This window comes from Protopterus annectens, chromosome 10.part0 (assembly GCF_019279795.1).
Source record: "Protopterus annectens isolate FY-2018-M chromosome 10.part0, PAN1.0, whole genome shotgun sequence".
NCBI lineage: Eukaryota > Metazoa > Chordata > Ceratodontiformes > Protopteridae > Protopterus > Protopterus annectens.
In genome coordinates, this window is record NC_056744.1 from 1,704,962,016 (window position 1) to 1,704,989,876 (window position 27,861).

Genomic DNA, 27,861 nt, shown 5'->3' on the forward strand with positions numbered 1-27,861 from the left:
GCAAGGTAGCCAGGAAATGTAAGAGAAGTGGAGAAGTCAGTAATTCTACTTCAAGGCACATTTCAAATTAAACCTGGAGTGTAATCAGCTCCCAGTAGGAGCTGCCATGTGAGTTCCCTCACTTAAAGTAAAGTAGCATAGTCTCCAAAAAGTAAGTCCACTTGTTCTAACACAAAGAACAGAAATTTGTCAAAAGTAACACATGAAACAGAATGTCTAGCTAAAGCATTTCTGGAGTCTTGTCCTCTTATCGCACCATAGTGTTCCTTATTGCGATCTGAAAGTTTCCTGCTAGTTTTACCAATGTGTATGTATATATGTGTAAATATATATATATATATATATATATATATATATATATATATATATATATATATATATATATATAGATGTGTGTGTGTGTGTGTATATGTATATATATATATATGTGTGTGTATATATATATATATATATATATATATATATATATATATATATATATATATATATATATATATATATATATATATATATATATATATGTGTGTGTGTGTGTTGATAGTTGTGACCCCTGTAACACTCAATCTTCAGGAATTTCTTCCATTTGTAGTGACAGTTTTGACTCTTCTCTGCCTAAGAAAGAGTTTGATTAATCCTCCTCTTAGCAACACTTTAACCACCTTTTTACGAGTCTGTGAAGATGATTTTAGAAATGTAGTGAAGTCTAACTCCACTGAAAAATGGTTTAACATTTCTAATAATGAAAGAAAGGTTTTAATAGATTTAACAGGTGATGTTAATGTGGGAGTCATGAAGGCAGACAAAGGGACGGGCATTGTGGTTATGGACCAGCTTAAGTTTTGTTAACAAGATTAATGATGAACTCACCAATGTTCATTTTTATGAAAAAGTGTCCCTGGAAAATGTATACTTTAATTTTGATTGGATAGACAAAAAGTTGAAATCCTTACTTACTGATTCTTGTTTTACTAAAGAGAAATTTGAGTTGGTCTTCCCCCAACCCATGTTTGGGCAAACTATTTGGCATCCCTAAGGTTCACAAGAATGAGAATGATCCACCTTTCAGGTTAATTGTATCTCGTAAGCATTCAAAAACTGAAAACCTATCACATTATATTAATTTTGTTTTGAATCCCTTAGTTCAGGCCACTCCTCGCTACATAATGGATTCCTGGGACTTTTTAAACATGTTATTTCAAACTGATATAGATTTTTCGAAGTGCATTTTAGTCACGTTAGATGTAGTGGCTCTTTATACGAGCATTCCACACAATGATGGATTAAATTATGTCAAACATTTTTTGTTCAAGTATGTTATGTTTCCTAAAAGAATTCAAACCTTACACACACTCATGTCTTTCATTTTGAAAAACAATTTTTTCCATTTTCAAGGAAACATTTACAGACAGGTCAGGGGTTCAAAGATGGCCCCAGCTTTTGCCAATCTAGTACTGAGTGAGTGGGAAGTAAATACACTTGTGCACTTGCCAGGTTTTCATTCTTTAAAGTTTTATAAGAGGTACATAGATGATATTTTTTTTTTTTGGGAGGGTAATGTTACTCAGTTGGAAGCTTTTGTTGAGTCCGTTTTAGAAAGCATTGGCTTGTTAAGATTTGTCATTGTAGACAAAGGTAAAGTTTCTTTTTTGGACACTATCATTAGTTTGGATACACGTAATAATTGTTTTACATCTACTGGGCACAGGAAAGACACTTTTTTAGAAATAATTATCTCCACTTCCGTAGTTCTCACCCCTATTTCATGAAGAAGAATATAAAGGACAATTTATTAGAATCTCCAGGTTAATGAGTGAGGATGTTGATTTTGAGTTGGAATCTGATTTTCTGTCTGATTTGTTCTTACAAAAGAATTACCCTTCTGTCATTTAATTTGGTGAGGAATGACATTAGATTGGATAGACATGTTAAGTTTAGACCTATTTTAAAATATGGTTTTACACCAGTTAACAGTTTCCCGGATCATTCTACACAAACTACACACACTCCTCCTTCTTTAAGATTTTTTTTTACCCATTTGTAGGGATATGAAAGCCCTTGGGGGTATTCTGAATGACAGTTGGAAGATTTTAATAAGTGACCCTAATATTAGATTTTCTTTAGGGAATGAACCATCCTTTTCTTTCAAAAGGACAAGGACACGTAAGTCTTATTTTGAAAATAAAGATCTTCCTTTTCTGTTGTCACCACCTTCTATAGATACCAGACTAGCTGGTATGCACAAATATAGAAAATATGTATGTTGCAAATACATTTTTACTGATAAATGCTATACATTTTCCCATTGCAATATTAATGTGCTTTTTCCAAGTTATTCTGACTGCAATTCCAAAATGGTGGTTTACTGTTTAGTGTGTACAACTTGTTTTTATGTTGGGAAGACAATTCGAAAGCTGAGCGACAGAATCAAAGAGCATAGTTTTGCCATCAGAAATAAGGATCTTTCCAATGTTCTTGGTGTAAACAGTTCTTCCTGTATGAATTTTTCTCAGTTTAAGTTTTTCATTTTGAACAGTTTAAGGATTTTTTTGAGGATGCTGATTGTAAACTCCAGGTTCAAGAACTAAAGTGGCAATTGAGATTAAATGTTGAATTTTTTCCTGGTCTCAATGAATCCTCTAATTTTAAATGTGCCTTAAAATGGTATAGGTAAAGTTTATACTATAACTTGTGTATTATACAGACAGTCTCTGGTTTTTGTGTTGGGTTCACTTTTCTGATTATAGTTAAAACCGTAGTGCATTTATTGGTTCTGCTCGCTGTCTTTTAAAATGTAATTTTGTTTACAGCTTTGCCCTTGCATATTGTTTAGTCTGTGGTAGAAAGAAATGCAGTTAGAGTGGAGTATAATGATTGTGTTCATGTTTTCATAAAGTTTCATACTCAATTCACTGTACTGATCATGTTTGCATCAGTAATTTATGATTTTTGAGTATTTATGAATACTAATTTATGAACATATATATAATATATAGTATCGGTAAAAATAAATTAGAAAACGCGTTGGCTAAGCATATTAATGAAAATGAAGGGCACCAATTCAAATTTAGGGTTATTGACCAACTGAGGAATGACGGAAGGGGTGGACCAGAGACACTGAAATTAGAAAGAAATGAACTACTCTGGCAAGTGAGAGTGAATGCATGTCAATATCCAGGGATAAACTAAATGAGTACTATAATGTGTATTTTAAGATTGAAAAACTTAGTTCGATAGATATAAACTCTAATTTTGGGCTGAGTAAATGTATACATAATTTTTATTTTTTACTTTTTTTATTTTTCACTCTAGTGGACCATATACTTTTTACTTTATTAAATATATTTTGTTGAATACACTTTATAGAATATATTCTGTCAATATTGTATTTTACTGTATTACCACTCTTGAGTAGTTTTATTCTTATTTTCACTTTTCAATTTTACTTTCCATTCTAGTTTTTGTATTCGTACTGGTATTTGTACCTTTTTTTTGGTACAAGGAGCATGGATGAACATAACAGTGTATAGTTATAAATTGAAACAATTCTTAGTACACAAGGTTATGTCTTACATGGTTTTCAGCTTAGTAATGTAGCCCCATTACACTATGCTCGACAGAATGTACAAACAAGGTTAATTAATTAATACAATACATATTCATATTTTATTCCATTTGTACACTATATATTATAGATTTAAATATTTATTTTACTTAATATATACATTCACACTATATTAGTGGGCAGATGTTTATACAATTTGTCTTGTATATTTATTCTTTATACTTATATATACTTTTTATAATTATAGAATATATACACACATTTTTCATACACCTTTTATACATGAAATACTTGCATATAGACATATATATATGCACATAGTATCCTTTACAGTCGTTATTTTTCATTTTTAATTGTATTTCATATGTATCGTTTTTGGAGAGGTTTATAGTTACAGTTGAGGTTGAAGGAAATTATTGAACCATTTAGAGTTCAGGTATAATTATTAGTATGTACACTGTTTGCCTTTAAACCTTAATTTGTTTATCATGTGACAGGTATAATAGTGTATATAAGCTACCAGTTTTAACATTTATTGTATGGCTTCTGAAGAAGTTGAGCCATTTGTCTTGACGAAAAGTGGATTTTATCTTTGTACACTTAAAAGGAAATTAAAAGGACGTCATTGTTTTTTTGAGTGCCTTGGTTTAATACCTAGTGTGGAGCATTAAGGATCCGTGCTTCTTGCTGTTCCGAGTAACTTGTGTTTTTCACCAGTTTGTTACTAATTAGTTTACTGTTATTGATTGGCTATTTCAAGCTATGTAATATTTATGATTATACAACGACCCCCCCATTAATATTCCAAAACCTCCATGCTGATTGGTCAGCATGCACGTTGTAAATCAAAGACTTATACTAATGGAAAAAGGTCCGGTCGCCCGGACATTTTCCATTAGTATGTCTTTTTTTTTTTTTTTTTTGACAGCAACGGAGAACGGAAGAGCTCCGTTGCTGTTATCTTGCTATGTTAAATGAGTTTAACATAGCGAGATATCTTAAAAAAAAAAAAAAAAAAAAAAAAAAAAAGCAACGGAGATCTTCTTTTCTCTTTTGCTTTTTTTTAAAGCTATATCGCTATAATCTTAACTTAGCGAGACAAGTTTTTAAAAGCAATGAAGATCTTCCTATCTCCATTGCTTCCACATACAGTTCTGATGTACTGCGTAACCGTACGCATGTGCAGTACATCAGAACTGCCACAGAATACTGGACAGCTGCGGAAGGGCAGCAAGGAGGCATTATACAATGCCATTATTTAAGAAAAGTAAGTATTTTAATAATGTCATTGTATAATAGCAATAACCCACTTCTGGGTGTGGGTAATGCTGGATTTACACATGGTTGTCTTTGTTTGGCCACTCTCTGGCTTCGCCCTCGTGACCAAACCACACCAACCGTGGGTAACTCAGCATTACCCACACCCAGGCGTGGGTTATTGCTTAATTCTATTCTACAGTATTTTAATCTGGTCCCTTGTAATTTGACTCATTCTGAAGAAGGCCCGATACATTAAACAGGAACGAAAGCTTAAGCAACCACTGTGGTTTTGTTTGGTCCATTTTTTATTTTTTTATTAGTTTATAGAAGTTTCTATTGCGTATATATATGTGTGTGTGTATATATATGTGTGTGTGTGTGTGTGTGTGTGTGTGTGTGTGTGTGTGTGTGTGTGTGTGTGTGTGTGTGTATATATATATATATATATATATATGTATATATATATATATATGTGTGTGTGTATAATGTATTTTTTTTATAATTTTGTTGTTATTCATGATCATGAATGTTGAATTTGAACTTGGTGCAGTGGCAGCTCAGATGTAAGATAAGGAAGTTATGTATTTATTTATTTATTTATTTATTTTTACACAGGCAAGTGTGGATACTTGAGCAGCTCCACTGAGTTCAGTGCAGAGTAAAAAAAAAAACAAAAATAGTGGAATTCAGAATCCACAAGTCAGTCATAAATTAATAATATGTAGTACCGGGTGATGTAGGGTGCCTCAGTGTTAAAATATGTAGCTTATTCTGTTTGATAAGGAAATGAGCAGAGGCCATAAGCCCTTCAACTGTTACTGATCCTGTTTGTGGCTAGATGGCACGGGAAATTGTTTTTCGGTTTTACTTCTTAGTTTTTATCCTCTCTTGTAGTTATATAATAAAGATCACTTCCAATTTCAGGGTTTATCCCTCTTCAGATCTTTGAACTTTAGATTATAGGATGTGTTCATTATGTGTTGTGTAATATTCTTCATAAAATAATACCAGTTGCTCTTGACTATAACTTTTGGTTCTTAACATGCACATCACTGTCTGTATATCCGTGCGTTACAGTCCTCTTTCCAAGTAAAGTTTTTAATAGACAACTTCAAAACCAAAAGAAACAGCACAAGTGCACGTTAAATGACTAGTAATCCTGAAATGTTTTTTTGTATCGTGTCCGTGCCACAGTGTGTTGGTTTTCAGTATTTAGTAGATAACTTTGTATTTTGTGCCTCCATCCTCACATGTAAAGTGATTATTATGTTTTGCTGCTGCTCTTATTTGTTTCTTATTTAATTTAGTTTGTTAAAATCTACAGGACAAGCTGAAAACATCGTTATCATCCCTGGAATTAAAAGTCAGAGATCTTAACGATTTACAAACCAAGAATGAGACAGAATTCCTGGAGATACAAGTAAGTAAATTGTCTGTTTTGTTCTGAATGTTTTCAGTACAAGTAGTCTGCAACAAAACTGCAGGAAATAGGCATTATGCTTTACAGGTCTGCACTGTATTACTTTAAAAATAATTTTGTGGCATACGCTATCAACTGTATGTAATTAGAGTATGTGAACTGCCTGTTGGTTTGACTGTAGAATATTTATATGATGTGGGGCAGTGATGAAGAAATGAGTCATTTTGAGCATCTAATGTGTCATAATGTTTATATAATCATGTTGACTGAATATCTTTCACTCTAATATCATTGGCGGAAAAGGGTGAAAATAAAGCCAAGAAAAAACGCTTTCAGTGACTACTATTTATTTATCTTTGCAGGGGCGCAAGCTTATTTGCAACCTTGCCATGTTCAGTAGTCCCTACAGTGCTGGTATTAGCATTTTGGGCCCTCCCAGCAAATGTCACATTCTGGGCCCACCTAAGCACTTCTAGTTCAAGTATCACTGTGTCACACTGCCCTTTTACCTACGCAACCTTTTCGTTCACACTGCAAAATTGTAGGAGTAGTACACACAGACTCACCTGTAGCTATAATGATCTTACATTATGTAAAAAGCTATGTTCGTCCATCTCACATAGGGCATTTTCAGTTACTTGTATTTAGTTGTAACAATGATGTGTTACAACAACTCTATGTACAGGTTTGGAGTTGGGTGAAATGGTGATCTAGGTCAGTTTTTCAGCACCCTCCCCACATGCACACTCCAGTCCCTCCCCCCTGTTTCCTTCCATCTTGAGCTTCTCATACCATCATACCATGCACATAACTTCCGTTTCATACATTTTGCCTTGCCCTTACCCTTCAGTTTTTTCAAACAGCTGTAATTTTCTATCTGCTCTGAAGTGCATTTAAAAGTTGTTGTTTTTCATTCAATGATGGCATGAACAGAAATCATAATTAAAGAAAGAAATTCACGGTTGTTCAGCTTTAGTTTTCCTTGCATCTTTTTAACATAACCTTTCCTGATCAAGCCAGTACAGTAGTAACCATTAAGGAAATAACTCAAATAAGCCAGACCCCCAAGAAGTCATAAGGTTATATATGCTCTGGGATGCATTTTCTCTAACTTTTAATCCAGTGGTGGCCTAATCAAAAAGGGTGAGTAAGAAAAAAATTTTAGTCTTTATTCTTTCAAGGAAGATGCAAGTTGTGCTCCAGGCTTAATGTTCAAGGTTGACAAAATAGTCGCTAACAATAAAGTAACAAATCATTGTTGTGAGGATAAACAGCTCTTTTATATGGGAATACTGCCTGCCTTGCTAACCCCTCACAAAAACACAGTCACTGCCTGTGCAGTCCTCTGGTGTTAGACTGGGATAAAAGCAGAAGTTTAAATTGCCAAAATTGCCACTTCACAAGCAAAAGAAACGGCGGAAGTGCACAGTAAAAAAACTAGTAATCCTGAAACTTTTTTTTTGTGTTGTGTCCCTGCCACAGTGCGCTGGTTTTCAGTATTTAGTAGATAACTCTGTATTTTGTGCCTCCGTCCCCCCATGTAAAGTGATTGTTATATTTTGGTGTCCCTGCCACAGTGCGCTGGTTTTCAGGATTTAGTAGATAACTCTGTATTTTGTGCCTCCATCCCCACGTGTAAAGTGATTGTTATATTTTGGTGTCCCTGCCACAGTGCGCTGGTTTTCAGGATTTAGTAGATAACTCTGTATTTTGTGCCTCCATCCCCACGTGTAAAGTGATTGTTATATTTTGGTGTCCCTGCCACAGTGCGCTGGTTTTCAGGATTTAGTAGATAACTCTGTATTTTGTGCCTCCATCCCCACATGTAAAGTGATTGTTATATTTTGGTGTCCCTGCCACAGCTCGCTGGTTTTCAGGATTTAGTAGATAACTCTGTATTTTGTGCCTCCATCCCCCCATGTAAAGTGATTGTTATATTTTGGTGTCCCTGCCACAGTGCGCTGGTTTTCAGGATTTAGTAGATAACTCTGTATTTTGTGCCTCCGTCCCCACATGTAAAGTGATTGTTATATTTTGGTGTCCCTGCCACAGTGCCTTGGTTTTCAGGATTTAGTAGATAACTCTGTATTTTGTGCCTCCATCCCCACATGTAAAGTGATTGTTATATTTTGGTGTCCCTGCCACAGTGTGCTGGTTTTCAGGATTTAGTAGATAACTCTGTATTTTGTGCCCCCATCCCCATATGTAAAGTGATTGTTATATTTTGGTGTCCCTGCCACAGCTCGCTGGTTTTCAGGATTTAGTAGATAACTCTGTATTTTGTGCCTCCATCCCCACATGTAAAGTGATTGTTATATTTTGGTTCATAGGCAGGTACTAGGCTATTGGCCCTAGGGCGTATATAGGCCTAGCCAAAGGTACCCTGGCTTTCGTCACCCAAGAAAATTATTTTCCTGTGCCACTGTCGAGCAGAGCCACAGAAGTGATCCCCGGGGTGAATTTCCTATCTCCCATCCAATCATCAAGATTTTTCTTGAACAGTGCTAATGAGGAGCTTTGTTTGATATAGATAGGTAGTTTGTTCCAGAGTATGGGAAGTCTCTGGGACAGGAATCTATCCCTCCAGCATGTTCTGTTTATTGTGGTGACATGGTTTAAGTCCCTAGAGCGTGTAGCTCGTAGGGATTGGGATTTCTTTAAGTGGAGCATGTCTAAAAGCTCTGGGTTTGACATAGCTTTGTGTGTTAGGCAGAGATCGCCTCCGAGTAGGCGATATGCAATGGAGTAAAGCTGCAGTTTTTTGAGACTGTCTGCATAGGACATCTCTTTGAGGCCGGTAACCCTCTTTGTGAGGTATTTCTGTGGCCTTTCCAGTTGTTGTAGATGTCTTGTGAGGTACGTACCAAAAGGGGCATTGTACTCTATAATGGGTCTAATGAGTGACGAGTAGAGGGGAACAATGACCTCTTTTTTCCTGGATGAGAAACCTTTTGTGATGAGGTGTGCCACATAGAAGGATTTCCTGACTACTCTGGCGATGTGATTATCAAAGGAGAGACTACTGTCCACCTGTGTCCCAAGGTCTCTTATCACACTTTCGGTGTTAAGTAGACTACCACCTATGTGGTAGTTCATGGGTACTGAGTTTTTACCAAAAGCAATGACAATGCACTTTTTGGCATTGAGCTTGAGGCCATGGCTTTGACACCAGGCATCTGTCTCAGCAAGGCCCTTTTGTAGGATGTCCACATCTTGTGGAGTTTTGATTATGGCTCCTAGTTTGCACTCATCTGCGAACTTCGTTAGCCAAAGACCTTCTGTGTTGGCCTGTACTTCTGAGAAGTAGATGCCAAACAGGAGAGGACCCAAGACTGAACCCTGTGGTACTCCACTTGTCACTGGTCTGAAGCTGGATTTGGAGTCTGCTACTTTCACAGTGTGGGTTCGGTCAGTGAGCCAGCTGGCAACCCATCTTGTGACATAGGGATTTATGCCTAGTTTAGTGAGTTTATCTATAATTCCAGAGTGGGGGCTGGTGTCAAAAACCTTGGTGAGATCTAGATAGGCTGTGTGAACCACCTTACCCTCATCTACAGCTTTGGTGACTGCTTCAAAGAAGTCTATCGGGTTTAGGAGACATGATCTGCCTTTTACAAACCCGAACTGGGTGGGGTCCTGAGTTTGGAGATTACCAATGTCATTGTTTATAAGTTCCATGATGATACACTACATAGCCTTGCAGACCAGGCTCGTTAGGCTAATGGGGTGGTAGTTTCCGGGGTCTGTGGTGGATCCCCCTTTGTGGAGTGGGATAACTGTCACTGTGCGCCATTCAGTGGGCACAGCCTGAGGTGAGGCTATGATTGAACATGGTACTTAGGTGGGGTGCCAGTTCGTTCTGTAGTTCATGTAGAACAGAGCCTGGGATGTCGTCAGGTCCCATGGATGCTGTGTTCTTGGCTTTGGATAGTGTGCTTTTTTTACCTGTGCAGCCATGATTACAGGAACTTTGCATTCTTCTGGTATAGAGATGGGCCCTTTTGGGGGATGACAGAGGGGTAAAGTTAGCACTGAACCTATCTGCCAGGATGTTGGCAATATCCGTTGGTTCTGTATATTTAGTGCCATTGTGCTGTAACTCAGAGCAGATCTGAGTGTTGCCATTGAGATTCTTGACATAGCTATAGAATGCTTTGTTGGTTGTCTTTAGAGTCTGTGGCAATTTTGTTTTCATAACTAGCTTTGGAGGATTTTATGAGGGATCTCAGCTTCTTACTGAAGCTGACCAGGGAGTTTCTCCAATCTTGGGATTTTACTCTTTTTTTGCAACAGTTTCTTTCTTCTGTTGTAGAGTTTGTTTATGGCAGGGGACCACCAGATTGGCTTCCTTTTTTTGGAGGATAGCATCTTGGTTCTGTTAGGGATTGCATGATCCACACACTCATGTAAGTGCTTATAAAGTGCATTTGTGTAGGATTCAGCAGTCATACCTCTATTGTCTGTCAGCATGGGTGTCGTGAAGTTTGCCACTTCTGTCTTAAGAAGCGTGAAGTTGGCTTTGGAGACATTTTTTACTGTGGTTTCCCTAATGGGGGGCAGGGGGTGGGGGAGGGATGTGGATGTCTAGGGTGATTAGCTTATGGTCGGATCTGACCAATGAGGAAATTGACCTCTGGTGTGGAGCACCGGTTGCCCATGTTGGTAATAACCAGGTCTAGGATATTGCTGCCCCTGGTGGGGGTGTGGATAAGTTGATCCATGGCATTGGAATTTATGAATTCCAGAAAACGTTGAGCACAAGAGTTGGTACATGAGTAGTTTTCCCAGTTAATGGTAGGGTAGTTGAAATCACCCATTATTAGGGTGTTGGGTTGTACCCTGATATTTTCCAGTATATTAAGAAATGAGGAGTGGGAATCCTGGGGCATGGTGGGGATCTGTAGCAAGCTACAATTTGGATTGCGGTCTTGCCCAGAGTTAGTTGCACTTGGATAATCTCGGATGCATTATGCTGAGCAACTAGCCTGGAGGTGTGGATATCCTTAATGAATATGGACACGCCTCTGCCTTTAGTGTTTCGGTCCAGATTAGGTGGCTGAAAGGTGTGGTATGAATTATAGCCTGGTAATGCAGGGGTACTCTCTGGAGCCTTGAACCAGGTCTCTGTCACTGCACAGATGTCGATGTTCTCCATTTTAAGGAGTGCCTCGAGAGGGTGCATTTTGAGGTTTAGATTTCTAGCATTGAATGGCAATACCCTCAGATTCTTCTTGCCTGTACCTGTTAGGGTGGTGAATTTGTCATTTGCTGCTCTTGTTTGTTTACTTATTTATTTTAATTTGTTAAAATCTGCAGGACAAGCTAAAAACATTGTTATCATGCCTGGAACTAAAAGTCAGAAATGTTAAAAACTTAAGTTTTTAAGTGACTACTGACATACATATACATAGAATGTCTCCTTACTCATAACGCCCAATGGCAGCCATATGTATGTGTGCCTGATGTGTGACTGTGAGAAAAGTGAAAAAAAAGCTAATGATTCCAGTAATGTATTCTATTTTGCTGCTTCTAGACAGTACACTACCCCTACACAAGCTATTGTAACCCTCTCTGTACAATTCTGAGGTCTGTGAGAAAAGTAAAAGGAACAATGACCACACTGTTCTCAGCCCAAGCACCTCTAAGGTGTGACTGTGATGAAAATTGAAGAAGTGATAACCATACAGTCCCCAAGCCCCCCACGCACACACCACCTACAGCTGCTTTCTGTACACATATCTGGCTGTTTTTAGAATGGATACAGTTGAGAGCAGAGGCCATTATCAGCTTTATGCTAACAGTGTCATATCACAGCCCTGTTCAGATTAAAGAGCATAATCCAGAAAATTAATATTCTTCCTCATGTTTCCCCAATCAACAGCAGTCAAGAATTATTGATGGATACCCCTGTGTCCATTTATATATAATATGGGTTGACTCCTAAAAGATCTAAGAGTCTGAATGTTGTGTGATATAATTTATGCCTAACTTTTGAAATACAATTACTCATTAGCTGCAAGTTTACTGATACCCAGACGAATTATGCATCTGTCCTGGCATTATTGGGTGTGTGCACAGTTAAAAATCTGTGATTTTACATACAAGCGCTCACTTGTACACACACACACACACACACACACACACACACACACACACACACACACACACACACACACACACACACACACACAAAACACACGCACACAGACGCACACACCATAGCAATATATGATCTCAGGTTCCTCAGATCTTTGACTGCACAGTGCTTTAGGAATAGGATATGAAGGGATGGCTGGTACTGATAGAAGAATTGGACTTGCTGCTTGCACCATTCCCATAGTGTTATCATCACTGGTTCTGGAAAGGTTTGGTTAGCTGGGAGCATGAGGCATTGAGGGAGCTTATTTCTGATTTGCAGCAGAAAATGAATGATACTGGGGATCTCTCTTAGATACGGCAAAACATGATGGTATTGCATATGGCAATTATGATGGTATGTAACTAATTCTATGTGATTAGAATATGTGGGTGGAAATGCTTGCACAAATATTTTGTATTCCTCAAAGTTTAAACAAGATCTTTATGACTGTAGACACATTTACTGGAACTGAGATGAAGGTGTTGTCAGAACTTAGGAAAATATTTTGGGTTATGTTCACAGGTGGTAGGTTTTACGATGGGTTTATATCCTCTAAGAGTGACCGAGAGGTATAGCTGCAGCAAAGGCATTGTTGTTACTTGGATACGATAGACAGATTCATTGCACTAAGAATGAAAAGAATTGGGGGGGGTTCATGAAGGTACTATGATGTGTACACTCTCATGTATACATCGCAATACCCTTTTGGTATTCAGAAACAGCCCTAACATGGTGCTGTAGAACAAAGACATACAACAGTGAGTATGGCTGGCCCAAGGCCATTCTGAATGCTAATGGGGCAGTCCGGGAGGAAGAGTCATATGCTAATTATTCATGTGCTGTCTCTCCTGAAACCACCTCCAGAAAAGTGTCTGCATGTCAAGCGACTTCACTTGTCCATATAGATCAACATGGGTGTCCTATGATATTTGCTGTGTTTATGGCATGGTCATCACTACAGGGATCAGAAGTAGGTAGAAAAACTAGAAACCACGGATTCTGCAAATGTGTCATAACAGCACATAAACTAATGCAGTGCTGATGCAGCTCCCTATTGAAATAAATGTGCCATAATAGCACATAAACTAATGCCGTGCTGAGGCAGCTCCCTATTGAAATAAATGTGTCATAATAGCACATAAACTTATGCAGTGCTAAGGCAGCTCCCTATTGAAATAAATGTGTCATAATAGCACATAAACTAATGCAGTGCTGAGGCAGCTCTCTATTGAAATAAATGTGTCATAATAACACATAAACTAATATAGTGCTGAGGCAGCTCCCTATTGAAATGTCAGCAGTTGAAATGAGTGTTGACAAGCTGCAGAAAAAAAAAGAGATACCAAAACCCAGTAAAAGAGTGAATCTCAAAGGTTGCTCTTTGTTTGAACTTCTTATGTTATGTTGTCTCTATCTCGCCTTCATTCTTGCTTGTTGGGTTCGGAGCCGATAATCTGCTCTGACTCGGCTGTATCCTAAAACTTGAGAGCTGCCACTGGCTCGAGGCTCGACCCTATCCCAACATGCCTAGTGAGAGTTACCCAGATCTCATTTGCCACTTGAAGCTTCAGAATTGTCTTGAGACGGGCTCAGGTGAAGTTGTATTTTGTTTTTCTTATTTTTGCAAGAATCTTGATATTTCTTAATTGTAGTATTCCTTGTAGTTAGAAGTTTCTATCAGCCTATTTTTGCTGTTTGTTGTTGAGGCCGTCGTTTCCCTCTCTCTGGCCTACTTATCCCCCAAGAATCTGTTTCAGTTAGAGGATTCATTTTCTCCTTTTTTTTCAGCCCATTTTAGCTAGAGGGCCATTTTCCTCCTTTTTTACTTCCCATTTTCCCGGGGAGCTCACCGTTTAAGTTGGAGGCATCTCCCAGTCAGAGGAGTTGTCATTTAACTTAGAGACTCTCCTCGTTCCGTCCCTCCCGTTTTCGCATCTTCTTTTAAAAAAAAAAAAAAAAACTTGCCCTTTTGGTCTGTTTTGGCTGTGTTTTTTCTGCCTTCTACTGTTATTAATAATAAGATAAAAACTAGAAGGACCCAATGAAGAGGCTGTAGTTTCCAGTTTAAAAACACAGTTTTAATCCACAAAAAGGAAGCAAAAGTGCATTCGTAGGTACAAATCCCACTTCTTCAGATGCTAACAACTGCTCATACAGGATTGATTTAAATACATATACAGAAACACCTGAAGTAATTAAGTAGTGACATTACCTTAAAGCTGCACTCATGATAAAATGTTCAAGACAAGGATGTTAGACATCTATGTGCCTAGATTTCACTAAAGATTTAAATACAGTACTTAAGTTTTAAAAAAATATGCAAAAATATATAAAACATTGCAATACATACTCTACAAAATATGTATAATTATTTACTATATATACCTATTGCACATATTTTCACCTGGTGAAAGGTCTTTAAAATTTTTTACATTTTAAGCAATGTCTAAATAAACCACGTTTCGTTTCACAGGTAGCATAGAGACTAAAATTATATATTCTGTGATAGTAAGGATGTGTAAACTGTGCACATGTATCTGTAAATTTGCAGAATGAACAACGAACAATTACCGAAGTTACATAAAGATAAAATCAATCCTCCTTTGAGGCCAACAGTGTCAGGGAGGAGATGGTGTATAGAAACGATCTCCATATATATAGAGAAACATCTAAGGCCAATGTTGAATAATATTCATCAGGTTCTGAGAGATACAGAGCATTTTTTAAAGGATTTATATGCCCATTTGAATAATAGAAATAAGGATGAGACATTTATATTAGTGACAATGGATGTGGTGTCCCTTTTCAAGTTGATACCTAATGAGTCGGGTCTAAAAGGTTTAGAGAGATTCATCAGAGAGTACTCTAGTACCGAAGAAAGACATATACATTTGTTAATAGAGCTAACCAAGTTGGTTCTATACAACAACATCTTTATTTTTGATAAGGATGTGTTTTGGCAATGCAATGGCGTAGCTATGGGCACTTCATGTGCCAATAGCTACGCCAGTGGCAGTAATGGTTATATAGGAAACAGAATTTGTTACAGGGACCATTTAAAGAAAAAATATTATTTATGAAAAGGTTTGTAGATGATCTTTTTATGCTATGGGGGGCACTTAGGAGCTACGGAGATTTGAGGGGTACATCAACAGTAGTACTTATTTGAAGTTTACAACAGTACACTCAGAAAATAATATTAACTTCTTAGATGTATCAATAGTAGTTGAGAATAGTGGAGAAATGTATACCAAACAGTATAAAAAAGCTTGTCATGTTAATCATCTCCTGTCTAAGAACAGCATGTATCCACCGCATAATTTTAAAAATGTGGTTAAAAACCAAGTTTTTAGAGCCTCTAGGCTAAATATGCGTGATGATGATTTTCATAAACAAACTGAAGTAGTTAGAAATTATTTGAAGGCCAGAGGGCACACTGAATCATTCTTGGATAATAATATTCAGCAGGTTGTAAAATTAAGACCGTCTAATGCTAAACCTTGCTTCTCTGAGAACAGGAAAGAATGTCTGAACAATAAGGAAAGTGTCACTAAACTGAGAGTACCTTTAGAATATTCTACAAATGTAGGCATGTATATGGATGTTGTAAGGAAATACTGGGGAATTCTAACTAGTGATAAACAGGTTAAGGAGATGATAGATGTGGAACCAAAATTTTATTTAAGAATAATTTGTCCCTGAAAAGGAGACTATGTTATTCTAAACACAGTGTTGGAACCCCAATAAGAGTTGGTGCTAGACCATGTGGACGTTGTTCATTCTGCAAATTTATAGATACATGTGCACAGTTTACACACCCTTACTATCACAGAATATATAATTTTCGTCTCTATGCTACCTGTGAAATGGAATGTGGTTTATTTAGCAAATTGTTTAAAATGTAAGAAATTGTATGTGGAGAAAACTGATAGGTGCTTAAAAGATGGAATCAAGGAGCATCTTTACCACATTAATAAGAAGGACAATTTAGCTAAATATGTGAATGAAACGGATTCTGGACACGCATTTAAGTTTCTAGTTATAAGCAGGGCATCTGAGAATATTAGAGGTGGTGACATATGAAATGTCACAGAAAACCTAGACGCAGAATGGATAGTAAGGTTGAGAGCCATTGCTGATTTTGGAATGAATGAATAAGTTCCCCTCAAGCCTTTATTAAAGAAAAGACCTTTCACCAGGTGAAAATATGTGCAATAGGTATATATAGTAAATAATTATACATATTTTGTAGAGCATATATTGCAATGTTTTATATATTTTTACATATTTTATAAAACTTAAGTACTGTATTTAAAGGCTTAGTCAAATAGGCATGTAGATGTATAACATCCTTGTCTTTAAGGTGATGTCACTTCTTAATTACTTCAGGTGTTTCTGTATATGCATTTAAAACATTCCTGTTTGAACAGCTGTTAGCATCTGAAGAAGTGGGATTTATACCTACGAAAGCGCTTGTGCTTCCTTTTTGTGGATTAAAACTATGTTTTTAAACTGGAAACTACAGCCTCTTCATTGGGTCCTTTTGGTTTTTATCTTATTATTGGATTCTGCATTGTTCTTGGACCTGACTGCTCACAGAGTGTGGTGATAGTTTTGCTTTTTGTTGTTAATAATTGTTGTGGTAGTTCTCTGTTGTATATCAAACATGTCCAAGGAGTCGTCAAAAAAAGTACAAGCTTTCAGGATTCAAAAAATGTGATTCCTGCACACAGAAGATGTCATTTGACCGATGGCCATACTAGTTGCATGTCCTGCCTGGGAGCAATTCACCTGTAGCACTCTTGTTCCATTTGTTATGGTTTTAGCTCTAGGGTCCTGCAGGAGCGGAAAAATACATTGATTCTGAGAGGGTTACTGAAAGCACCCTTTGAGGCATCTGTGGAAGGGAATCAGGCTGGAAAATCTGATAGGCCCTCCAAGAAAGCATCTTCATCAGCTCAGAGCTCAGAACCGTCAAAGGCTCAAGACAAGTAAACAAGCTCATAGGATCTGAAGTCAGTTGGGTCCGACAAGACAATTTCCTTCAGTTCATCCAGTGTCTTTGAAACCAACAAGGTGCCATAAAAGAAACCGGTCTCCCTCCTTGGAGCTGGTGTATTCTATACCGCAGTCTCCTCTGCACCAGTCTGTGACAGGTAGTCACTGCGCATCCACCCAATCCTTTCGATCATCCAGGAGCCTTTTGGATGATGATGTGAAGAGGGTGGTGAAGAGGTTACTTAACACTCTGGCCTTGGGAAAAAAATTTTTGAGCCCAGCCCATATGGATGTGGAGTAGACTATCCAACCTAATTTATCATCAGTTCCTCCTTGGACTAACTCGAGTTTGGTGCCGGAGTGCATGGAAGTCATTGTGGTGGAACCATCGGACACAAAAAAACACTGGTGTCTTGGGTCCGATGTTTGGTCCGATCTCTTTGATAACACCTTCTGTCAAGGGATCTGGGGGCTGAGACTCCCTCATCAGCTCCAGGGGGAGAGCGGGATTGGACCTTTGTTGGTTTCTACTCTCCCACTTGGGGCTTTGACACAGGTGAGTTTGGCTCTTATATCAGCCACGGAGCCATTGCCCTTGGTGCAGCAGACATCTCCAGGCTTTTCAGAGCTGGAGACTCTCTCAGGCCAGGATTGTGGTGCCTTTGAGGTGATGAGGAGTGTGCTGTCCTCCCAGACCACTCCATCCTTGGCTTCAGCTGCTCCTTCCCCTTTGGGTCTGGTGTCTACCTCCACACCACCCCCCATCCAAAGCGTAGGGAGCCAATGCCTCAGGATGCCCCCTCGGGTGACCCCCCATTCCACAACCTCCCCAGAGTACCCCTCTGAGAAGGTCCCTCAGAAGAGGACTTGTAAGAGGAAGCATGTAGACTCCCCTGAGTCTCTCACTTCAGACACGGATTTGGAGGACTCAGAAGGGTCCCTATGGTCCCCCTTGGAGGATGTCTCATTTTCAGACATCCTGGAAATCCTCAGGCAGAGGGGTGGCTGGAAATCCCTTTCCCCTTCTGAAGGTGAGTCCGTGTACCTGGAGGCTTTTGGCTCCTGACCCTCCACCTCTTGGGTGTCTCCTCCTTTTGACCAGCTACTGGGGGTGGTCAGTTGAAAGGTGTGGAGCTCTCTAGAATTTATGGAACCAGTTCTGAGGATGTCCAATAAATTTATCACAATGCCAGAGGACAAGCTTTTCATGACTAAGGGTGTTCCAGTTGATGCTATGGTGGTTGCAGCAGCCACAAAGAAGGAATTAGCAGAAACTTCTTCTGTCCTTCTGCCGAACAAGGAGTCCCATATGATGGACAGATACAGGAAGCTTGTGTTTTCATCAGCAGCCTTTACCTTTAGGTCACTGAATAATTTTTCCAATTTCACTCATCTCCAGAAGGATCTTCTCAAAGAGCTGGGAGATGCTCTTCAGGATCCTACAGCTGCATGTGCTTCAGACAAGACTGCTTCCCAGTTTGCGACCTTGCCTTCTATAGTCAACTCCTCCATGCGACTCATCTCTTACGCAGCCGATGGAGCAAGCAGGGCTGCAGGCACAGGAATTGCCTTACAAAGATATTCCTGGATGTGCCTTTGCGAGTTCGCGGAGCCCTTCAAGTCCTCCTTTACCAATGCCCCATTTGATGGCTCGTCATTGTTTTGGCCCAAGGTAAGAGACTCTTAACAGGTGCGAGCAAGATGGCAAAACTCTCTCTGCCATAGCAGTACGTTTCTCTGTGCCTACTAGACCTTATCCTAAAGGTCAAAAAGGCAGGAAAATGTGGTTCTGGAAATCCAAGGGAGCTTCGCCTGATGCACATGGTGATACTTCCCCAGGGGCAGAGGGGGAAACAATAATGGTAGACGCTGCCCTCTCAGCAGAGGGGGTTCTCAGAATCAGGGCGACAGAGATATGTTCTCTGGTAAGCCCTTCCAGCGCTCCTGAAAGGAGGCCCACCTGTCCACCTCTGGGGGCAGTCAGGGGCAGATTGTCCCTGTACCCAGAAGCCTGGCAAAGTATCACAAGAGATACATGGGTACAGTCAGTAATATCCAAGGGATACAGCATTCATTTCTCCATGCCACCTCTTCCCAGAAAACAAATATCAATCCTAGATGTGCCACCCAAGCAGCGAGATCAAGCAAACGTCGAAGTTCAAAGGTTGCTAGAAAAATGAGCCATTCAAGAAGTGCCCGCAGACCAAATCGGAACTGGAACTTACTCAAGTTCTTTTTAGTTCCAAAGAAAACAGGGGATTGGAAACCCATTTTGGATCTCAGCAGGCTGAACAAGTCTGTCAAGAAAACAAAGTTCCAGATGATGACACTGCAGTCCATTCTTCCCTTTCTGGGAAAGGACAATTGGATGTGCTCCATCGATATCCAGGATGCATACTACCACATCAAGATGGACAGGTGATCCAGGAGATATCTACACTTCCGACTGGGAGCCAGTCATCAGTTCAGAGCTCTGCCATTTGGTCTCACTGCAGCCCCCAGAGTGTTCATCAAATGTGTGGCAGTAGTTACAGCTCACTTGAGGTGTCTAGGATTCCGGGTGTTTGCATATCTAGATGACTGGCTCCTTACCACCACCACCAAGCATCGAGTAATCCTAGCAAGGGCCACCACAATTCATCTCTGCTCAGAGTTAGGCATCACTATCAACTACGAAAAATCTGCCTTGTTGCTCTGTCAGCATATTACCTTTATAGGGGCAGATCTAAATACAAAAGACATGATCATAAAATTGCCTCAGTAGAGAGTGTCAACCATACAACATCAGGTGTCAGTCTTGATCAGGAGAAAGAAGATTCAAGCAAGATTTGTCCTCAAAGTGCTAGGCTCGATGGCGGCAGCAGTAACACTAGTTCCCTTGCCATGTTCCATATGAGGATATTGCAGTGGCTTCTATTTGCTCAGTGGTCCATGCAGAGTCTACCCATGTTACACGAGATCCACATTACGGAGGGGTCCCATTCACATTGTCGAAAGTTTACAAGTTCGAACGTCATATGGTCGAGACCATATTGTCGAACTTGTAAAACTTCGAGCGTTGCAACTGAGCTCTCCGTAAGGGAATCTTTCCCTTTCCTGCAATGTAGTGTGATCTCGGAGTTTGTATATTTAAGTAGCAGGGGGTGTGGGAGGCACAGCCTCCCATGTGGGCGGTGCAGGGGGGCTTGCTCCCCTTCTTGCAACCTTCAGGTAAGTTTTTTGTGTTTTTATTTTATTTTTTTTTTACTACGTTGTTGAACTTTTAATGTTTGAACATATGGTGACGACCATATGGTGTTCGAACTTTTAAAAGTTCGACAACGTGATATAGCTCCACTAGAGAGACCTGCAAAAGGGATCTACAATGGTGGCTTCAGTCTACACACTTAATGATAGGCAGGCCATTCATCCTCCCCTAACAGGTAGCCACAGTGACCATGGATGCTTCCCAGATAGGGTGGGGGGGGCATTATCTGGGACAAGACTGTTCAAGGAACTTGGCAAAACCCATGAATACCACTTGCACATCAACGTCCTGGAGATGAGTGGTCCTTCTGGCACTGCAAGCACTTCAGTGCTCTCTACTGATGGGGATGGTTGCAATTCAAACAGACAACATGTCCGTAGTGTGGTACATCAACAAGCAAGGCAGATCCAGATCTTACCCCTTGTGTCGAGAGGCTGTAAGAGTATGGTAGTGGGGGGTGTCCTCTCGGCCTTTTCTGATTGCAATGCACATCCCAGGAAAATCCAGTGTGATAGCAGACAAGCTAAGAAGGGCAATTCTGATGCCACACAAGTGGTCCCTGAAGCAGGAAATTGCAAATCAAATTTTTTGCAAGTGGGACCAGCCTTGCTGTGACCTTTTTGCCATGTCCATGAATACCAAATGCAGCAGCTATTTTGCCCTGGTCCCCCAACAGGGACAGTTACCCCAGGGATGCACTTGTTCACGATTAGCCCCCCGGACTTCTTTATGCCTTTCTCCCATTTCCTCTAATACCCAAAGTTCTTCAGAAAGCAAAGTCACTGGGTTGCATGCTAATCCTCATTGCCCCTACTGGTCTCGTCAGATTTGGTTCCCCTTCCTTTGGCCCCATCTCCAGGAGGAGCTGTGGATCCTGGACCCAGTTCCAGATCTTCTGATGCATCAGTCAGGAATGCTCCACCCTTCTATTCAGACCCTCAAGCTGACAACTTTGTCTCTCCAATTCTTGTCTTAGCCAGGCTTCCTGACATTTCCCTAGCAGTACAACACCTTTTGATCTCTTCTGACAAGTCTACAACTAGAAAGAGTTATGCCAGCAAATGGAAGAGGTTCTCCTGTTGGGCAGCCAAAAATCATATTGATCCTTTTACTGCACCCATTTCTAAGATCCTGGAATTCTAACTGAGACTTTTAACCAAGGGGCAACTGCAGCTACAATTAGAGTTCAGCTAGATGCTATTTCCAATTATCATGCTGGAGAAATGGGTTCAGATTTTATGTCCCACAGGTTATGCAAAGCTTTCCTGAAAAGTACAATCCTCTTGAGACCCCCCAATAAGAGAACCGCCTCCTCCTTGGGATCTAAATTTAGTCCTAGCTTCCTTGATTCTCCCTCCTTTCAAACCGGCTGCTACCTATTCTCTGAAGTTCTTGACTTGGAAAACAATCTTCTTGACTGCCATTACCTCAGCTTGGAGGGTATCAGAGCTACAAGCTCTCTCCATTCGTCCTCCTTATTTAACCTTTCACAAAGACAGAGTTTCTCTCAGAACCAATCCATCCTTCCTACCAAAGGTATGCTCTCAGTCAAATTTAAATCAATCAGTAGAACTCTCTGATGTTATGTGGTCCAATCTCGCCTACATTCTTACTTACGCGTTCGGAGCCGAACATCGTCTCTGACTCTGCCAACTTATATTTTTCTAACACAAAGTCTCTAATTGGCTAGGCTAACCTGGTATCCCATGTTGCACCGCTCCACAACCCCAGATCTTGTTTGCCGCTCGTGGAGCTAGGATGTGGTCTCACTTGGCTGTGGCTAAGTAGCTTTAAAACTTCTTTTTCTCACTAAAAATTGTTCTTTTCTTCACAAAAGCTATTTTAATAGCTGTTTGCTTGTTATTATCGTTGTTTTTGTGGTGTGAGTTTTTTGCTTGTGGTATCCCTCCATTCCTATGGGCTAGGCCCGTTTAATTTAGAGGACCTAGTCCTCCCTCCGTTGTGTGGTTTGTCTGAGGAAAGCGTTTGTCCCTTGCTTCAGTGTGTGTCTTGTTGTCGTGTCAGAATCGTTTAACTTAGAGATCCTGTCTTCTGTTGTTAGCAGTAATTTCCCGCCTTATCCGTTGTGGCCTACAGTCCTGTTTCTGTGCTGTTGTGTATTGTGGTTTGGCTGTTATGTCTAAGGATCAAAAAGAACACAAACCCTCCGGGTTTAAGAAGTGTTCTAAATGTAGCTACAAGATGTCCATAACAGATGGACACGCTGTTTGTATATACTGCCTGGGGGCGATACATTTACAAGAGTCTTGTAGTTTTTGTCACACTTTTAGCCCCAGGGTGCTGCAGGAGAGAAAAAATAAACTTATACTGAAGGGTCTTCTTAAGCCTTCCTTTGAGGAGTCCTTGGACTCTTCCTCTGGTTCACAGTCTAAAACCAAGACTTCTAAGGCTAAGAAAAGATCTCCGGCTCCATCTGTTTCATCGGAGCCACCGGAGAAGACTACCAAATTGGACTCGACCTCCTCGGCTCCCTTGTCCTCGGGGCCGCAGGAGGTAGCTGTGATTCTTGAATCTGCCTCGGCTCCTATCCTGTTAGAGCCCATTCGGAGCCGGTCTCCTAGTGTCAGACAAGAATCTCCAGATAGGAGATCACAGTCACCTTCTCTCTCCTCCAAATCCTCCAGACTCTCTGATTTGGATGTGGACAGGGTGGTCCAGAGGCTCCTGCAGTCTCCGGTTTTGGCGAAATTATTTTCGGCTCTGTCCCAGTCCCGATGAGTGCACTCATGTTTCCTCCTCCGAGCACCTCCTTGTCTTCGGAGCCGGAGTGTTCTGCTCCGGGTGATGTTCTGCCAGCTCCGATACCTCTTAAGGCCTTATCGGTGCCAACGTCGGCTCCTGCCATGTTGACTCCATCCTCTGGTTTCGGAACCCGGGTTTCCTCTGTTGGGCCTGAGGGGGATACTTCGGGACTTTTGTCGGTTCCGAGCCTCCCTCTCAGCGCTTCGGCTCGGGGAACTTCGGTTCTGATCTTGGCCTCAGAGGTTGGTCGATCTTCGGATTCGGGAGGACCCGCCTTCGAGGCCATGAGGAGTGCACTGGCCAGATCCTCAGTCACATCACCCAGATTGGTCATTCCATCCCCTTCCACTCCGGCGAGAGCCTCTGATGTCCTCCTATCGGTTGACGGTGGAGCCCCAAGGTCTGGGGATACCCCGTGAGCAGAGCACAACTTTCTGAGGGCCCCTCAGAGTCTGTGCCTGAGGAGCCCCCAAGAAAGAAATTGTGCAAGAGGAAGCACATAGACTCCCAGGATGAGTCCCTCACCTCTGATACCAACCTCGAGGAGTCAGAGGGGACCCCCAAATCGTCCTCCGATGACGTCTCTTTCTCCGACATCCTGGAGATTTTGAGGCAGAGAGGCAGCTGGTCGTCCAAAACACCCCTTGAGGAGGAGTCTGTATTCCTCAAGGCCTTTGGGGCTCAACCCTCCGCCTCCTGGGTGTCTCCACCCTTCGATGAGCTCCTGGATTTGATCTGTCGAAGGGCGTGGGAGACTCCTGACTTGGGTGAACCTGTACCAAGGTGCCCTAATAAATTTCTGTCAGCTCTTTCCGGGAAAGAGTTCCTGTCCAAAGGGGTTTCTGTGAATGCCATGGTGGTGGCGGCAGCCACTCAGCAGGAAGTAGCAGAGTCTTCTTCCTCCGTCCATCCTCCTAACAAGGAGTCCAGGAGTATGGATCGGTACGGGAAGCATACCCTCTCTTCAGCAACCTTCACACTTCAGTCTCTGAACTATCTATGTCACTTTACTCGGCTCCAGAGAGATCTCCTTAAAGAGTTAGGAGATACTCTAACGGATAACTTACCTGAGGCATTAACACAGACGGTTAACGCCCAGTTGTCTACTCTTGGTTTGATTGTCAACTCGTCCATGAGGCTCATATCTTATGCAGCCAAAGGGGCGAGCAGGGCAGCTAGCTCAGGTGTAGCCCTTAGCAGGCAAGCCTGGATGCACCTGTGTCATTTCGCAGAGGCCTTCAAGTCTTCCTTCACTGACGCCCCCTTTGATGGGTCCTCACTCTTTGGGACCAAAGTGAAAGACACCCTCACCAGATGCGAGCAAGAGGGAAAGACCCTGTCTGCCATAGGGGTCCATTTTTCCCTCCCATCTAGGCCTTACCCCAAGGCTCAGAGGGGAGGAAAAATGTGGTTCAAAAAGTCACAGAAGTCTTTCCCTGCTGGTCAAGGTGAGTCCCCCTCCAGAGGCAGAGGAGGGGGTGGCTATTCTGGGAGACGCCGCCCTAGGGGCAGAGGAGGCCCTCGCAATTCGGGAGAGTGTGATTCCTTTTGTGGGCCTTCCTATCATCGTCCCTGATGTATTGCCCGACTGTGCTATTCCGGAGCCAGTCGGGGGCCGCATTTCGTTGTACCCAGAAGCCTGGGCAAGTATCACTCAGGATCGATGGGTGCTTCATATAGTTACCGGAGGTTATTCCATCCCCTTATTGTCAGACCCTCCTCCACCCAAGAGGATCCCAGACGTTCCACCCAGTCAAAGGGATGACGCAACACTAGAAATTTCAAAGTTGCTGTAAAAAGGAGTCCTCCAACCTGTCCCCTCAGACCAGATCTGATTAGGGACTTACTCAAGACTCTTTTTGGTGCCGAAAAAAACAGGGGACCTGAGACCCATCTTGGATCTCAACCGACTGAACCGCTACGTTCTAAAGTCCAAGTTCCGAATGGTCACCCTTCAGTCGATTTTTCCGTTACTGGGAAAAGAAATATGGATGTGTTCTATCGATCTCAAGGATGCTTACTACCATATCAAAATGGACAGGGCATCCAGGAGTCACTTACGCTTCCAGCTGGGAGCCAGTCATTTCCAGTTTTGTGCCCCTGCCCTTTGGCCTCACCACAGCCCCCAGGGTGTTTACCAAGTGTTTGGCAGTGGTGACAGCTCACCTGAGACGTCAAGGATTCCAAGTGTTTCCATATCTGGACGACTGGCTCCTCACCGCCCCCACCAGGCATCTTCTCATTCAGGCCAGGGAAAAGACCATTGTCCTTTGTCATCAGCTAGGAATTACCTTGAACTGGGGAAAGTCTGCCTTGCTGCCCTCACAGCGTGTCACATTTATAGGCGCAGAGCTAGACACTGTTCACATGCGGGCGTTCCTGCCTCAAGAAAGGATAGAGGTGTTGCAGGGTCAGGTTCGTGTGTTGCTACCCCTCAAGAAGGTTCAGGGCAGATGGGTTCTACAGCTCCTGGGATCCATGGCAGCCACCATTATGTTAGTGCCCCTGGCCAGATTACACATGAGGCTTCTGCAGTGGCTTCTCTCTGCCCAATGGTCCTTTCAGAAACTTCCCCTGTCCCATCTGATCCTACTCACCGATCGGTGCAAATAGGACCTCTGTTGGTGGCTGCGTTCCACCAACCTGAACAAAGGGAATCCATTTATTCCTATGATTCCCGTTGCCACGGTGACCATGGACTCCTCCCAGATAGGGTGGGTGGGGGTATTATCTGGGCAGGACGGTCCAAGGCACCTGGCAGGATCACGAGATACATCTGCACGTCAGTGTTCTAGAGATGAGAGCGGTGTTACTGGCGTTGCAAGCACTGTAGAGCTCTCTTCCCCTAGGAACGATTGCAATTCACTCGGACAACATGTCTGTGGTGTGGTACCTGAACAAGCAAGGGGGAACCAGGTCTTACCACCTATGCAGAGAGGCCATGCGAGTGTGGCAGTGGGCAGTGTCTTCCCGACAATTCCTAGTGGCAATGCACATTCCGGGAAAAGCCAATGTGATAGCAGACAGGCTGAGCAAATCTATTCTGATGCCTTACGAGTGGTCCCTGAACCGCCGAGTTGCGGAGCAGATTTTCAACAGGTGGGGTCAGCCTTTCTGTGACCTTTTTGCCAATCCCCACAATACCAAGTACAGCAGCTACTTCACTCTGATCCCCCCACAGGGGGAGTCACCCAGGGACGCTCTAGTCCACGATTGGCCTCCCGGTCTGCACTATGCTTTTCCTCTGTTTCCTCTGCTACCAAGAGTGATCCAGAAAGCCATTTCCTCGGGAATCAAGATGATTATTATTGCCCCACACTGGCCTCGCCAAGTCTGGTTCTCCTTTCTTCATCAGTATGCAGTGGACAGTCCTTGCAGTCTGGACCCAGCACCAGACCTACTGACACACATGTCGGGACAGTCCCATCCCTCCCTGCGGACCCTCAGGTTGACAGCCTGGCTACTCCACTTCCATCTTTAGTCAGACTTCATCGTTTTTCACCAGCGGTAGTACACATTTTATCTTCTTCTCATAAATCTTCTACCAGGAAGATTTACTCCAGCAAGTGGAAAAGATTTTCAATTTGGGCTCAGGCCAAGGGACTGGATCCTTTCACAGCCCCCATCCCTGTTGTCTTAGATTTTTTATCCACTCTTTTTCAGCAGGGTTCTGCTCCTGCTACCATTAAGGTTCAGCTAACCGCTATTTCTAATTTTCATACCTCCTATGGACCTTCTCTCATGGCTCTTAAGCTATGTAAGGCCATTTTGAGGGGCACCTTGTTGCTTCGGCCTCCTGTGTCAGAAACCATCATGCCATGGGATTTAAATTTTGTGTTACAGGCCCTGACGTCATCACCTTTCAAACCAGCTGCCACCTGTGAATTAAAATTTCTATCTTGGAAGACTGTATTTTTAATAGCTATCACATCAGCCAGACGGGTGTCGGAGATTCAAGCATTGTCCATCAAATCCCCCTATTTAATATTTCATAAGGACAGGGTTTCCTTGAGACCTAATCCGTCCTTCCTTCTGAAGGTAACTTCTGCCGTTAATCTCAATCAGTCCATTGAGTTGCCAGTTTTCTTTCCTCAATTTTCCAACAAGGCGGAGTTTAGGTTTCATCAATTGGACGTACACAGGCAGCTTTGTTTCTACTTACTCAGGACAAAACAACTTCATAAGTCTGACCAACTCTTTGTGTCCTTCTCAGAAAATAGAACAGGTTTCCCTGTTTCTAAGATTACAATTTCCAGATGGATTTCTGACTGCATCTCCTACGTTTACTCGTCAGCAGGCAGAGAGTTACCATTCCCTGTCAAGGCTCACTCCACCAGGGCTGTTTCAGCTTCAGTAGCTTATCACTCCAGACTATCCTTGGATGAAATTTGTGCTGCGGCCACGTGGGCTTCTCACCACACCTTCATTACTCATTACAAATTAGACGCGGCTTCTAGGGGCCGGGCTTCCTT

At 41.7% G+C, this 27,861-nt stretch overlaps 1 protein-coding gene across 1 annotated transcript in view; it reads left to right on the top strand.

Moving 5' to 3' along the window:
• LOC122813936 (zinc finger protein 614-like) overlaps positions 1 to 27,861 on the top strand; it is a 980,134-nt gene that overhangs the window by 291,514 nt on the left and 660,759 nt on the right. The window contains exon 2 of the mRNA XM_044086481.1: positions 6,147 to 6,242. Coding sequence (XP_043942416.1) covers positions 6,147 to 6,242 — 96 coding nt within the window. The remainder of the gene's footprint in view (positions 1 to 6,146; positions 6,243 to 27,861) is intronic.